Source organism: Centruroides sculpturatus, unplaced genomic scaffold, assembly GCF_000671375.1.
Source record: "Centruroides sculpturatus isolate CEXI.00-Female unplaced genomic scaffold, Cexi_2.0 scaffold310, whole genome shotgun sequence".
In the NCBI taxonomy this organism is placed as follows: Eukaryota; Metazoa; Arthropoda; class Arachnida; order Scorpiones; family Buthidae; genus Centruroides; species Centruroides sculpturatus.
In genome coordinates, this window is record NW_019386000.1 from 286,237 (window position 1) to 301,208 (window position 14,972).

The following is a 14,972-nucleotide window of genomic DNA, read 5'->3' on the forward strand; positions in this document are numbered from 1 at the left end:
CCACAACAGACCAGACATCACACTCATTGACAAACACAATAAAATCACATACATTATAGACATAGCCATTCCAAACACTCACAATGTACAAAACACATGCACTGAAAAAATTAGCAAGTACACAGAACTCGCCCAGGAAATAAGGCATCTGTGGAGGACGGATAGGGTGCTTATTGTACCTGTCGTTCTCTCCTGTACAGGTGTGATACCACACACACTACACGAAAGCCTAGGAACATTACAATTGAGTAGAAATACATACATCACACTACAGAAGGCCACTATATAGAATACATGCCACATTGTTAGGAAATTCCTGAATACAGACACAGACACACTTATTTAATTTTAGTTCTTGGTTGCTATGCCTTGACTCTGGTCCGGCATAGTACATAGCCACTGGTGTACCGAGTATAGCCCACTAAACCCAATAATAATAATAATGTATAATGCAATTTTTTGTTTAAGTTTGATAAATTTCTTTTATTATATAACACTTAGGAAAGCAACACTGTATTATAGAAACATAATAAAAAACTGCATTTGTTTAAATAAGATCAAAGATTTGATTATAGCTTAATTTTTTTGGTTTATTGGACAAATAGCTTAACAATTGACTTTTTAAGTTAAACAAATACAATAACAAAGAAAATAAATTAAAACACAGATTTTTTTTTAACTTTGTTTCGTTAAATTTGAAAGATTAATTGGTATTTTATTTATGTATTCTGAATGCTATTAATTAAAATAAGTATTTTATGTAACATGAAAAACAAAAGTTTATGTTTTTGAATATATACAATAACAGTGTGATTATATTTAAAGGACAGCCCACACCACAGTTTGTAGGTTGACACACTGATATTATTTATCTCTTTTTTTCCTCCAAAATATACACTTCAGACTTAAAGTCCTTCTTTAGTTGGAGTGAATAGTACTGTAGAGTAAAAGTGTTTCTACTATGTTACATTATAAAAGTGATCAAATATATTTTTTTTAAAAAAAGAACAAGAGCTTACTCACATTATAGTATAGAACAAATGTCAAACAATGTTGTACATATTTCAGCAATTAAAACATCTTAAAAAAGTAAAATTAAAAAAGTATGCCCAATCATACTGGTATATATAACAATATAAAGCATTTGGTGACATGGCTTCCTATAACAAACATGATTTTGTAGTGAAATTAATCTCTCATTAAAAAAAAGTTCTGCAATATGGAATAAGAGGAAAAGACTATATTGTAAATTGGTTATGATCTGTGATTTGACACTTAAAGTTGCAAGTAAATAAAAATACCAGTATCCCTTGTACAACACAGCACTTCTGCAACATGGTTTTGCTCTAACACTGTTTGAGAATTTGAGACATTTTCCTTACAGAATTTCTCAACTTTTAAGTGGAAACTCCAATATTCGATATATTTTTTTTTTATTCAAGTAAGCATGTTTGTTGTCTCAGATTTGCTCACAGGTTTTAGAATATTGAAATTTTCTATTAATTTTATGCCTTTCATCAAGTTTACTTTAATGAAAACTGATAGTGCAATTTGTTTCTCCCTTGTCCTAGCTTTCTTATTAACCAGGTGTTGTCGTTGCTTTCAGACTTTAGCTCTTAAGACTGTCACTGTGTTTTCTTTTTATACATTAATTGTCATATTTTGTAAAGTTTATTAAACATTTTAGGTAAGTATCATTAAACTTTTTTAATCATAGGTAAGTAATCATTCATAAAAATAATGAACAAACATGATGATATCTCAGTACTCGAACTGTTCCCAACTTGAACAATTCAGTATTCGAATGCAAATTCTAGAAAATAAATTGCTTGGTCCTCGATTGAACAAACACGAACCACTAGAACAAATTGTCAATTGATAACATATTTTTATTTTTTCATATATAAAAGATTTTTATGGTAAAACTATAAAAAAAAATGAAGACATTGTTGATCTTTATCAAAAATATCAGCAAAAGTTCAGATGATGATGATAATTTGTAAACAGAAAACCCCTTTATTTAACTAAAATTAATATTAATGCATAATACAGTACTTTTAATTGTGATTGTTAGTAAATCATTGGTTATTAAAGCAATCAATAATTTATTTCCAAACATATTTCTCTAAGTAACGAAAGGAATAGTATATTTTTGTTAACTTTTGGAACCTAACTCCCTGTTTTATATTAGTCCTTTGTTTCATATAATACAGATTCTCATAATACGACACTTTTTTGGAATGTAATTACCTTGTTATACAAGGGATATATGTAGTTCTAAAATCCATTGACAGTTTTTTACTTCAATCACTAAAGATGTATAAATATTAAAACTATTCAATAAATAATATTCAGCAGCCTAACAAAATAATTGCACTAGATAAAATTATTGTATAAAAACTTTAAAAGTTAGGCTCTCAAATATATTTACTGTATAGTTTTAACATTTCTAATCTTTAGTTATTGAAATAAGGAATATAATAAAAATATTGATTTTCATTAAAATTACATCTACAGGCAGACATGCATGCATAGCCTTTATAAGTCACTTCTCTTCAAAATTTTTGTCAGTTTTTAAATAGTTCTTTAAGAGAGGAGTATATTACTGAAAATCTATTAGCTTTCAAAATACCACTGCCTAAATTTCAGCTATTAATGGTTCTGAACTGAAACTTATTCTGCCTGATATTAATCAATGTTGTTAGACATCTATTTGTTTAACATGAATTGAGCAAAACATAAAATATGAACAGGAGAGGCATGTATGCAAAATATGTGAGTTTTTGATGCCTTCAGAAGAAATCACTAGAACAAAGTAAGAAATCTTTAGAAAATGCAAAATTCTAAGTTTAGACAAAGGAGGAGTTGTCTGACGAAGTTCATAATTACGAGTTAAAATTGACAGATAATTCACTTCTGTTTTTTCAATTGACTTTTAAATACAGATAACTGGGTGTCTATTAGTTATGTGCCAGATTGTTAAAAATGTATATCTGCGGATACGGATCATTAGTGTCTAGATCTACGGATACAGATACGGATCTCAACTTTCGTACTCAGTTGGTGCTGGTGACCTTGGACCGATAGTTGACACTTTGCATTAGTAACGCAACATGTTTTGACTTGCACTGCGCGTATTTTGCTTATAGTTTAGTGTGAAATGGGATAGAATAGATTACGTTTGTATTTTTGAAGAGTGTTGAGTTAAATTAAAATAAAAACAATGTCAAGAAAAAAGTTTAGCAGTGTAATATGGAAATATTTTACAATAGTAAATGATTTTTGCATGATAAAATTTTTGCAATATGAATGTGCCAAATATGTGATTTTAAGAAATAAAAAGTGATTTGAATTGAAGTTATTAGTATTTTATTGCTACCTATCTTTAAAATTTCATATAAGTAATGAAATTCATTAAGATAAAAGATCCGTTAAAGATCCACTAAAAAGTAACGGATAAGGATCTTTTTTTTTTTCATCCGTATCCGTATCCGCACATCACTAGTGTCTACATAAAGCTACAGTAGTCTAAAAAATTTTAACAATTTTTTTAATTTATGAAGTACAGTAGAGCATTGAATATCCGAATCAATTGGGGACTGGGGTTGTTCGGAAAATCGATTTTTCGGATAACCAATTATGTATGAAAAAATATATTAACCTATCCCATGTTGAAATTCATTCAAATTCTGGCACATCCTTAAGTACCCTCTCATGGTCATGCCATGCTGCCAGCTAAAACATGCACACCAACAAAAATAATATTGGAGTAGCCCAAGACATAGCCAACAATTGCAGCACCACAGCACTAGCGGAAATTTAAATTAGCTGACTGGAAAGCTTTCAGTTAATTAACATTTCGGTTTATCGATATTCGGATAATCAATGCTCTACTGTATTTGTGCAATATATATTTTAAAAATTTTGAACTTTACTATCAATTTTAGATTAGGGTATTTATATAAATGTTTTAGTTAAATACTTACATATAACTACATTTTTATTTATAACAGATGATTTACTGTAACATGTTTTTATTTATAGAATTCAGTATTAATTTTTCTTTCTGTGAAAATTATTTGCATATATTTTTTGAACATTTACAGTAAGCATTTTCACTGAAAAACACAATTGTTTTTAACCAAGCCTGTGCACAGGATTTTTAAAAGGATGGGGTTTAAGAAAACATTATTTTTTCATAACATAGTTTATTGATTTTTATAATACAGGAACATAAATTAACACAATGCAGTAGATTAAGGAGGAACTGAATGAATAGGTATATAAGTTTTATATATATATATATATATGAAAGTTGAAAATCATTAAAAACAACTTTATTGATAGTACATCTATTGCTGAACCAGGAGATAACTAGACTATTAAATATATCTTAATTTTTTCAAATTTAAGAAACTGGAATTGAAGAACACTTATTTAATTGCCCATTACAATTGTGACAGGTTTATTAGCTACGAATAAATAATTTCTGTAATATCACAAAAAAAAATTATAATTTATATATTTAGACATTCATATAGTTAGATATTTAAAAATATATATGCAATAATACCCCAAGTTACGTAAGTAATGCAGACTGTAGACCTTTTACAGAAGTCAAATTTGTAAATTGCTTAAGTGTAACTATGTAATTAATAACTCAATACTGTATTTATTATTATATGTGTACTGTACATATATTATTTATTATTTTTTTTGTATAAAAGAACTGTTTACGAGAAAGAGTGTCTACTTGCATACAATATGCTTACAATTAGTCCGAAAAGTAAAGGATTAGCAGAGCAATAAAGTAATAAATCAGTACAGTGCAAGAGAGGGAGACAGAGAGAGAATGAATGAATGAATGTTTGAAATAAAATAATTCTTTGTAAAATTATGTGCTACTCTACTCAAATTCTTTTCCAAATTTTTGAGATTTACATTTTCCATAAGTCATGTGTAACATAACTTGGGGTATTACTATATTTTATTTGTCTGTAAATAAATAAATAACTAGTTTTGCTTAGATCAGTATTATTTAAGATAAAATAACTTGCTTACAAATTTTATATACCAATAGTGTTAGAATGTGGGCTTCCAATATGGCAATATGTTGACTTGTTAAGATTAAAACTGTAATCAGCTCTCAAAGCTGGTTATACTTGATCTAGCCAAATAATCTGGTTTTCACTAGTAACAAAATAAAGTTTTGTAAATTTTTCTTTGGAATTTTGAAAATCTTTAATTTCTCTTAAAATCAAAAGGATCTATAGGCATTGCTTTCATGGTCTCTATTCTTTCATTTTGTTGTTATGAAATAAGTTCCAACTCAAAATTCATCATAATTTTGATANTAGCGGATTTTAAATATTACTTTTTAAAATTAAAAAATTCCATATATTAAGAGAGGAAAATTAATGTCATTGTTTACTTGCTTTAAATCTTTAATTAAGAAATGCACTTAATGAAATTTTTCAAAATATGCATTTATTATAAAATATATTTTGCTATATGGAACTGACTTTAACAAAAACATTATTCTGTGTCAAAATTAATTTAAAATAAACTGATTTTTTTATCTACCAATGTTTTTTTAACATATTATTTTTTGAAAAGTATTAAGATTTCAGATATATGAAATATATAGTTATAATTATTATATTGTAAAAGTAATATCGTGAGTAAGTAAAAGTTAAAATAAATTTTTTGTAAAAGATATTTTTTCCTAAACTTACATCTTACATCTAAGTTCTGTTATTGTAGGAAATGATATTGCGACGTAACATTGGTGAAGAAATGATCATTCCTACCTCCCCACCTGGTTCAAATACAGAGTTGCCACCAGCTAATACAACAACAACAGGCATGGATCCATTTTTGGGAGGCAATGACTTTCATGCTCGACAGGAGAGTGGTGACAGTGGTTTGGGTTTGGGCCCAAATTACAGCCTTCCTCACACTCCTGAAGATTTTCTCATGGAAGATAATGAAGATACAGGAAATAATGGTTAGAAATATGCAGATACTTATAATTTTTCTTTAAATTGTTAATCTCTCTTTCATTTTCATAGAGTATTAGTGTTGTCTTTGATCCTTAGCCAGAAACTTGTTTTTAGCATTTGATTTTTATTTACGTATTTTAGTAACTACAAGAGAAAATGTGTGTATATTTTTTCCTTGGTTTAAAATTTAAAGTTTTTGCAATGATAAATATTAAGTAATTCAGGAGCAGAAAATAATTTGTAAATTCTTGACTTAGTTAAAAACTTTTATACAGTAGACGCCCCCTATAACACAGTAGTTACGTTCCGTGTTTTATGAAATTCATGTTGTACGAGTCCTTAAATACATGAGCCAATCACAGCCCGGCACATTTGCAGTTTACGGACTACTGCTGTTTGAAAGGTTTTCTTCCATAAAATTAATCAATTCTAGACTAGTTTGACTCAACATTTGCAAAGCATGTATAATATTTTGGGAATAATCCATATAAACTATGCTATAAACAAAAAACATCGTGGAGTGGCGCATTGAATGGCAGGCGCGTGTTTCCTGATAAATTATTTTTCTGCAAAAAATTTGCTGAACTTTGGAGACATCATTAATATAGATATAATTTTTATGGCCATTAAATAATAAATGGTTTTTAGTAGGTCTGCTGCTCGTTTAAACTCAACAGTTTGTGCAATATCCACTATTGATCTAGATTCAACCAATCCTGTCGCGACATGAGTCAGTGATGACATTTTACCATATCATACAAGTCTCTTTTAGTGTGTTTATGCAAATATGATTGCAATTTTTTTGCTGTTATATACGAATCCATATCATATGTACCCGTTTTATAGGGGGGTCTACTGTATTTGAATTCAAGTCATTGCATTATTGAATTTTGAGAGTTGTAATTTCTGAACATTTTTTCATATTGAACAGAAATGTTATAATATTGTTAAAAATATACAGCTTATAACCCACTGCAGAAAATTACAAGAATGAAATAAACCTTCATATAACCCACCCTACCATATACCATTGAAAGTAAGATGCAAGAACCAATATGCAGCTTAGAAGTTTCAATTTCAAGCATTAAAATAGTGCTTTCTCTGTTCATTTCTGTTAACAAATCATTGTAGTAAACAATCAAACCCAAAATATTCTATAATAATCTTATTAATTTCCAGATTCTTTGGACTATAGTTTGGCTAACTATTAATAATTAGCCATCTACCTACTGTATTTTCCGGCATATAAGATGATCTTTTCACCCAGGAAAATCTTCTCAAAAGTCAGGGGTCGTCTTATAGAGCGAGTGCTGCAGTCAGCCGGGATGTCCAGGGTATGGATAGAGATAGAGCGGCGCTGTGTCCAGAAAAACATGCATCTTTCACCCGTCCAGCCTGCCCTTGTATGTATCCTATTACTGTACTTCTTTCTCTGCCTCTCAGATCTCACTCCTGAGGACTGCAGTGAAGCGGCGCAGGCGTGCATGTGCAAGATCTGAGAGGCAAAGAAGGAGGTACAGTAATAGGATACAAGGGTGGGCCATTATAAAAATGTCCAACAGTCAAAACCCCATCATGGCTTTACTAGCAAGAAGAAAGAAATACGAAGCTAGTTATAAACTTTGCCCTGGAACATAATAACTGCGCTGCTGCAAGACAATATGGAGTAACAGAGAAGATGGTTCGGGACTGGAAAACAAATGAAAAAGCATTAAAGAGTATGCCAAGGGATAAGTTTGCATTAAGAAGAGGCACTCCACATTGGCCAGAACTCGAAAAATATGTAGCACACATGGTGAATGAGCATCGCAAAAATGGTTATGTAGTGACATGAAATAAAATACATTTGTTTGCACTTCAGTAGGCCAAATCTAACCCAGATCAAAGCAACAAATTTAAGGCTACTGTATCCTGGTTACTAGATTCATGGCAAAGCATAACATGATACTGAGGCAAAGGACGAAAATTGCCCAAAAATTATGTGCAGATCTTGATAGCAAAGTAATTAGTTTCCATCGATACATAATATAACAGCGCACTAAACGTGGCTATGCATTAACTAGTATTGGAAATATGGATGAAACTCCAATGAATTTTGATATGGTTGGAAATAAAACTGTTCATCAAAAAGGTGAGAAAACAATTTTAATTAAAACAACAGGACACGAGAAGTCCAGTATTACAATGGTACTAGGATGCACAGCTGATGGCACCAAACTGAGACCAATGATTATCTTTAAACAAAAAACAATGCCAAAACTCAAGTTCCTTGTTGGTTGGTTTATACATGTGAATGAAAAAAGATGGATGGATGAAGAAGGGGTAAAGCTATGGCTTGATAAGGTATGGAGCAGGTGATCAGGTGGACTTATTCAAAAATGTAGTCTACTGATGTGGGATATGTTCAGGGCTCATTTAACTCCCAGCACCAAGCAAAGACTTGCAAGACTAAACACAGATGCGGCAGTTATTTCTGCAGGATTGACATCATTGGTACAGCCACTGGATGTGTGCCTAAACAAGCCATTTAAAGATCGCATTTGAGAACAGTGGAATGAATGGATGGTTAGCAGTGAAAAGTCATTCACAAAAGGAGGAAACATGCATGCTCCACAGTTAGATGTTTTGTGCCAGTTTGTCATAAAAGCCTGGAATGATATTGATGCAGAAACAGTAATCAAGTCTTTCATGAAGTGTCAAATTTATTAGATGGTATGGAGGACGACTATTTGTGGCAAGATGAAATGGAAGCCAAATCTGAGACCACATCATCTGATACAGAATTCGATCCATACAATGACTGCCTTACAAATTTTTGTGATACATTTGTCATTGATGTACTTATGATATCAGATGACGAACAGGAAGATTTTGAAGGCTTTTAAAGGAAAATTGTCATGATAGCAAAACCTGTAAAAATACTGTAGCTTGCAGTTATGATGGGTGTTGCTTACTTGCCACGGACTTTCAAGGCACTTGCTCTCTCTCTATTGTTCATTATCTTCCTTCTATCATCATCAGTTCCAGTTTGGTACTTAGAAAACAGACAGCATGGCAGCTTCCATGGGTTTATTGTCTTATCCTTCCTTTCAGTTTTAGAGTGAATTAGGAAAAGTTTAATCCACTTGCACTGTTTTATGTTTACATGCTTGATGACAAACAGCCTTATGTTTATAAGTGACAGTTTACTTGCTAAATACCTGCATGTCATAAGCATTTGAATTAAAATTACCATATTGAAATCAAATCGGATTTTTTTAAAATTTTTATTTGGTGTGCATTGGAAGATGGGTAGTCTTATACAGCAAGTATATCCCAAACTCTATATTTTAACTGTAAAAGTCAGGGGTCATCTTATACGCTGGAAAGTACGGTATATAAAAAAAATTATTTTATATAAGTAGATGGTTAGAGTACTATCTTATGCTAACATTATCTAATAATTATTATTTTGAATTAAATCTAATAAATGAAATCAAAACTAAAGATGAAATTTTTGCTTTATCTTTTAAAACCTGTAATATAAAATCCATTTCACATTAATTAAAAGATCATTTGTATAAAATTTAAAATATTAAATAACTTTCAATCTGAACACACAATAGCAAACACAATAACTTAGTGGTGTATACACACTAGTGTGTTGCTTGTGTATTGTATCAGTATTCAATCAAATTAACTTGTAATCAAATTAATGGCCAATGGTTAGCATAAGATAGCCTTAATAGGGAATTGGTTACTGACAAATATTGAAAAATTCATCATATGCTAAATCCCATACCACATGCAACAAAGCATCTTCAAATGCACATTGATGAACTGTTCCAGTTATGTAAATTATAAAATAAAAATGATAAATCATATTTATTTATTTTTACACTTAACTAATTTCCTTTGTCCAGTAATAATAGAAAAAATTAAACAGAAAATAATTTTATTGAGTTTATTTTATTATTAATTAATATTACTGGCCAATTGTATAGTGTGAATCAACTTTAACTTGTGATTGGAATTTAAAATCAGCATATAATCCACATCCAGTTTAAAATTATCTTTCAAACATTGTTTGAAAGATAATTAATGTATAATTGTGAAAAATGTATAAACAGGATTAAACTAGATATATCATAATTTCAGAATTATCTCTTCAAAATTATTTTCTGCATGGTACTTTAAGTTTGGTTTTATAATGGATAAAGTAAATGGAATATTATGTTTTTCATTTACAAGATTTCACACTTATACATCATATTTTTTGTACTCTGCGGCACTTTTTTTCTCACTTATATGTTGTTCTCTTTGAAGTGGAAAAATTTAAAGCAATTATTTTAAAAAAAAATGAAGAAGCAAATTATGTATTCACTTCAGATAAGTCCATTGACAGTGAATTGCCAGCAAATGCAATAAGCAAGTGAATAATACATAATGTGCAATGCTGTTACTGACAAATTTTCACTTTCCATGTTTTTGTAGTGAGAAGCAATTTTGCTAAATGAATAAAAATCAATCTCTGGTTTCTCATTTGCTCTCACTATTTGATGTCAATTTGAGCTAATCTTTAGAATAACTCTTCATTCTTTCATGTGACTGATGTTTCATTGGAAGGAAACATTTGATGTCATATACTGTACCAGTTTCTTGTTTTTCAATGGACTTGTTAACAATCTATTGAAAAACACAAAAAACACTAATTTTTCCAATTTTTTAAAAGTATATGATTTAATTTCATACTGTTTTACTTTCTCTTTTTCTTTTATATGTTATTCAAATGTATTATACTTGTAATAAATTGAAACTTCATTAAGAATGATATGTACAGTACAATATTAATTTGTGACAACTATATTCATTCTGAAATCAGTTCAAAAGTAGTTTCACTAGGACATTTTTCTCACTTATAAAATATTTTAACCAATTTCCCTGAAAAATATATAGAGTTTGATTGTATATGTATTTTAAAACTTACATATATGAACTGATCCAAATTTTATATTTATTTCTTTTGCATTAGAATACAGTTATATTATTGATTTCAGATACAGTACAGCAAAACAATGATTTAGGATTTGATAGTCTTCAAAGCTCAAATTTGGATCTTGGTACTGAAAATATGGATTCAGATGATTTAGTTCCAAGTTTGCAGGTAATAAAATATTATAAAGTTTCAACTTAATCAGTTCTGTAAAATGTGATATCAATATATTTTTTAAAATATTAATAATAATTAATTTTTCAGGAAGAATTAAATGCTGACATATTATCTGATGTTGAAGCATTGTTAGATTCACCAAATAAAGATAGTGTTTTGACATGGTTGTAAGGAGAAGAAAAAATTGCCGTTCACTGTTAGTGAGAACATCGTGTTTCTTCTAATTCAAAGAAAAGGAAAGGAAAAAGTTACAGATCATCGTCATGTTCCATTTTTAATAAAACTGTGCTCTTCATAATGGTGGCAGCCGAAATGACTTCTGGGAAATATTTAGTAAAGATTAACTTGTTAATTGTTACTTTCTCAGTGAAGTTCAAATATTTGTTAAAGCTACGATGAAGCTTGTGTGTTTATTGAAGAGTTGGAACAGTAATCATGTTAAGATTCCTTCTCGCTCATGGACATTAACACATACATTACTGTACTATAATGCAAATATGTGCACTTGCAAATGAATTTATATCCTGCTATTTGCATGTGCCTTGTTACTCATATTAATAATTCAAGTGCCTTGCATTATGGCCTTTCATTGTGCCTTTCTTCATTATTAAGAAAATGAGTTATATATCAAAGCTTAAAACATTCATGAAAAGTTATTGGTTTTATTTTATCAACTATACTGTTCAAGAATCATCTTTATATTCTTGTTGCATCTTTATTTTTTAAATTTGGGAAGCAGTGGTTTGCTATTTCATACATTTTCCAACAGTGCCTTGTTAGTATTTTCAGTGATAAATCTGCACCTGTTATTTTTTACAATGTAAAATATCAAATAATATTAAGAATACTGAATTACTTTTACTATTGTGTCATACATTAGCAGATTTAATTTAAATATAAATCTTGCAATGCCAAAATTAGCCCTCGACTCTCCAATTATCTCGCAAGTTATTACATAGTTGATTCAAAGCAAATGAAGCCCAAAAGCCGGTTCACTTAATAATGTCCTCTGATTTGTAGATTAGTGCCTTTTAATTATTTTAACAAAATTAATAATCAAAAGATATCAGCAATAAACTAGAGGGTATATTATAATCAGTGCCTTAAAAACTAACAAATTTTCAAAGTATATTGATTTTAATCAAATCATAAAATTTTTTTATCCTTTTGTTTAAAATATTGATTGCATATATTAAATCTCTTATCATAAATTTGTTTTGGATGCTCTTTTTTATTTTATACAAGCTTAGTCAATTTGGATGCATATTAGTTATTAGTTGGGACTTTCACACCAATTCATCACTATTTGTGATTTCTACGGGACCTTGAATAAAGATACTTAATTCTTTGTATCTGTCTACTCTTGAAGATTTTAATAAGGATTTTTTACATGAAAAAAGATGAATTTCACCTTCATTTAAAAAATGACCAAGCCTAATGAATTTCAGAACTTTTATTTATTTATTTTTTTTAAGCATTTTATCAGAAAGTTGTTTATTGTTAGATTTTATGTACAATTGCTCTTTTTCTCAATTTTGTAATGTTGAGTTGAAAAAAGAAGCAAGTTTGACATTACTTTTTATTATTATTATTGTGTGGCAGGTGGCTAATTCTGTGTAATGAAATTTATCCTAAATCCATTATTTGGTAGCTATTTTGCAATTGCATATTTGCAGACAGTTCAGTGTCTGCATTAAAACAGCACAAAAAAAAGGTGCTCTTTTTATTATAAATGGACATCACATAATCTCCATATTAAATAAAGAAATAATGTTTGAAAAATATTTATTTTTTAGTTAAAAAGCTTCTTCTTATTAATCAAGAATACAGAACTACTTTTCTGTTTTCTTGATTTTAATATTCTATTGTTAAATTGTATGCTTAAATGTACTGTACATTATAGCCACTAAATATATATATATATATATAAACTCTACATTTTAATTAAAAAATAATTGCTAAAAGAAGGCTGTAATTCAAAATGGTGACTATCCAATTCTTGTTAGATCCCCTCATTAGATTTTTACATATCATATTGAGATATTAATATGGGGATAATTGCAAGAGCCATGGAACTAGTCAACCAGTCTTCACTTTTATCAAATGAAATCTTTTTTTTTTGTTTGTTGATTCTGAAATTCTTTTGTAATAAAGGAAGGGCACTGTGGAAGTCATATTAGGAAGAATCAATTGTGTGAAGACACTCATTTGGATCTGAAACAAAGCCCATTCTGCTTTATTAAAAAGTGCACGATTTTCTAACATATGCATCACTTTTTATATGGTTTGAATCATATTGTTAATAGTTTTTACACAATTAAACTGCCGTCCAACATCAAGCCCGTTGTCAAATTTATGTACGGTTACACTTATTATGTGCATATAACTGTTAATACGTAAAGAATTTATTATATTAGCACATGTTATGTACACCATCCATTTATTTTTTTTTTTATACAATGTTCTATTCCAGTGCAATAGTACTGTATTTCTAGCAATCATGACAGTTATGTAACGAGCTTAGGGCTCTGCTAAATAAATGAAATTTTTGCCATGTAACAAGTCTCTTGAAATGAATATAACATATGTACAGATATTGGAGCACTTGTGCCAAAGCTGTGTGGTTGGAGGTACACACGTCTTTGGTGAATGTGTTTTGTGTTGTCTCCTCCGTCAATCATCATGTGATATTTTTATCTTTGTTTGGGAGTTGGGATTTGATTAGATATGCTGTTGTTATAAACTGCTTTGGGTCACGGAAATGCACTTCATTTAGTTTGAAATTTTTGTGCTACTATAGCATAAACATATTAGTTCTATTATAATAGATGCTTCAAAACTTATGTAAATATTATATTGAAAGATTAGCTTCAATATATAACCCTTATGGTGCAGCTCTAATCATATGGTGTTTTAATTTGTCCATGTGTACATAAATAAATGATCATTATCTTTGATTATTTGATTTGTCATTCAAACTACGTTTAGTTGTGATTTTTGTCAATTAAATTTTATTCAGGGATTTCTTAAGTCAGAATGTCATCATTCTTAGGAATATGTAATTTGTGTGCTTATTTCCATTAAATATGCCATTATTATATCATTTTACTTGAGTTTTTTAATATATAATTAAATTAACATAAATCATATTTTGTCATTTCAACAGAAATCATGCATTTGCTTTAAAACAGAATAAATAAATAATAAATTATTTAGTTCATATTACTTATTCTACTTCATCATAATATGCTCTCTCATTTCAAAACAGTTACAAACAAACAAAAATTTTTGAAGTAATAGTGCAATTGAAAAAAAAATAATTTTATAATTAAAGACACAAAAACATTTCTATATTAAAATTGAAAATTTAATTTTTTCTTTAACTGAAAAATATTTGTTGAATTTAGATTATTTTGCAGAAATCAATTGCAGTATCTTCCTGCTTGAATTTAATTAACAAATTATTTCAAAGTTCTTCATATAAATATACAGGGTGTAGACAATCATAATATTTACATAATAAACCATATCTTGTTTCTGCTGTGAATTAGCTAAAAGTGCATAAGAGTATAGGTAGTCAGTAGTGGGGATTTGATGGTGACTATGCCATTGAATAACCCACTACTGATTATGTATATTCTTGTGCACTTTTAATTTGTATCAGAAGTAAATATAGCCAGGTCCAGTTTTGTCTATACCCTATAAATAATAATTTATTAATCAAATAAGAACATTTTAATTGGTAATTAATTTAATTAACAAAACTCTATTAAATTACATTTAATGCTACATATAATAATTTTTTGTTCATCTATGATATT

At 29.0% G+C, this 14,972-nt stretch overlaps 1 protein-coding gene across 1 annotated transcript in view; it reads left to right on the top strand.

Moving 5' to 3' along the window:
• The window catches only part of LOC111613027 (transcriptional coactivator YAP1-like), a 128,803-nt gene extending 117,411 nt beyond the window's left edge, over positions 1–11,392 (top strand). The window contains exons 6-8 of the mRNA XM_023354327.1: positions 5,764–6,007; positions 11,039–11,145; positions 11,239–11,392. Coding sequence (XP_023210095.1) covers positions 5,764–6,007; positions 11,039–11,145; positions 11,239–11,322 — 435 coding nt within the window. The 3' untranslated portion in view covers positions 11,323–11,392. The remainder of the gene's footprint in view (positions 1–5,763; positions 6,008–11,038; positions 11,146–11,238) is intronic.
• The last annotated feature ends 3,580 nt before the right edge of the window (positions 11,393–14,972 follow it).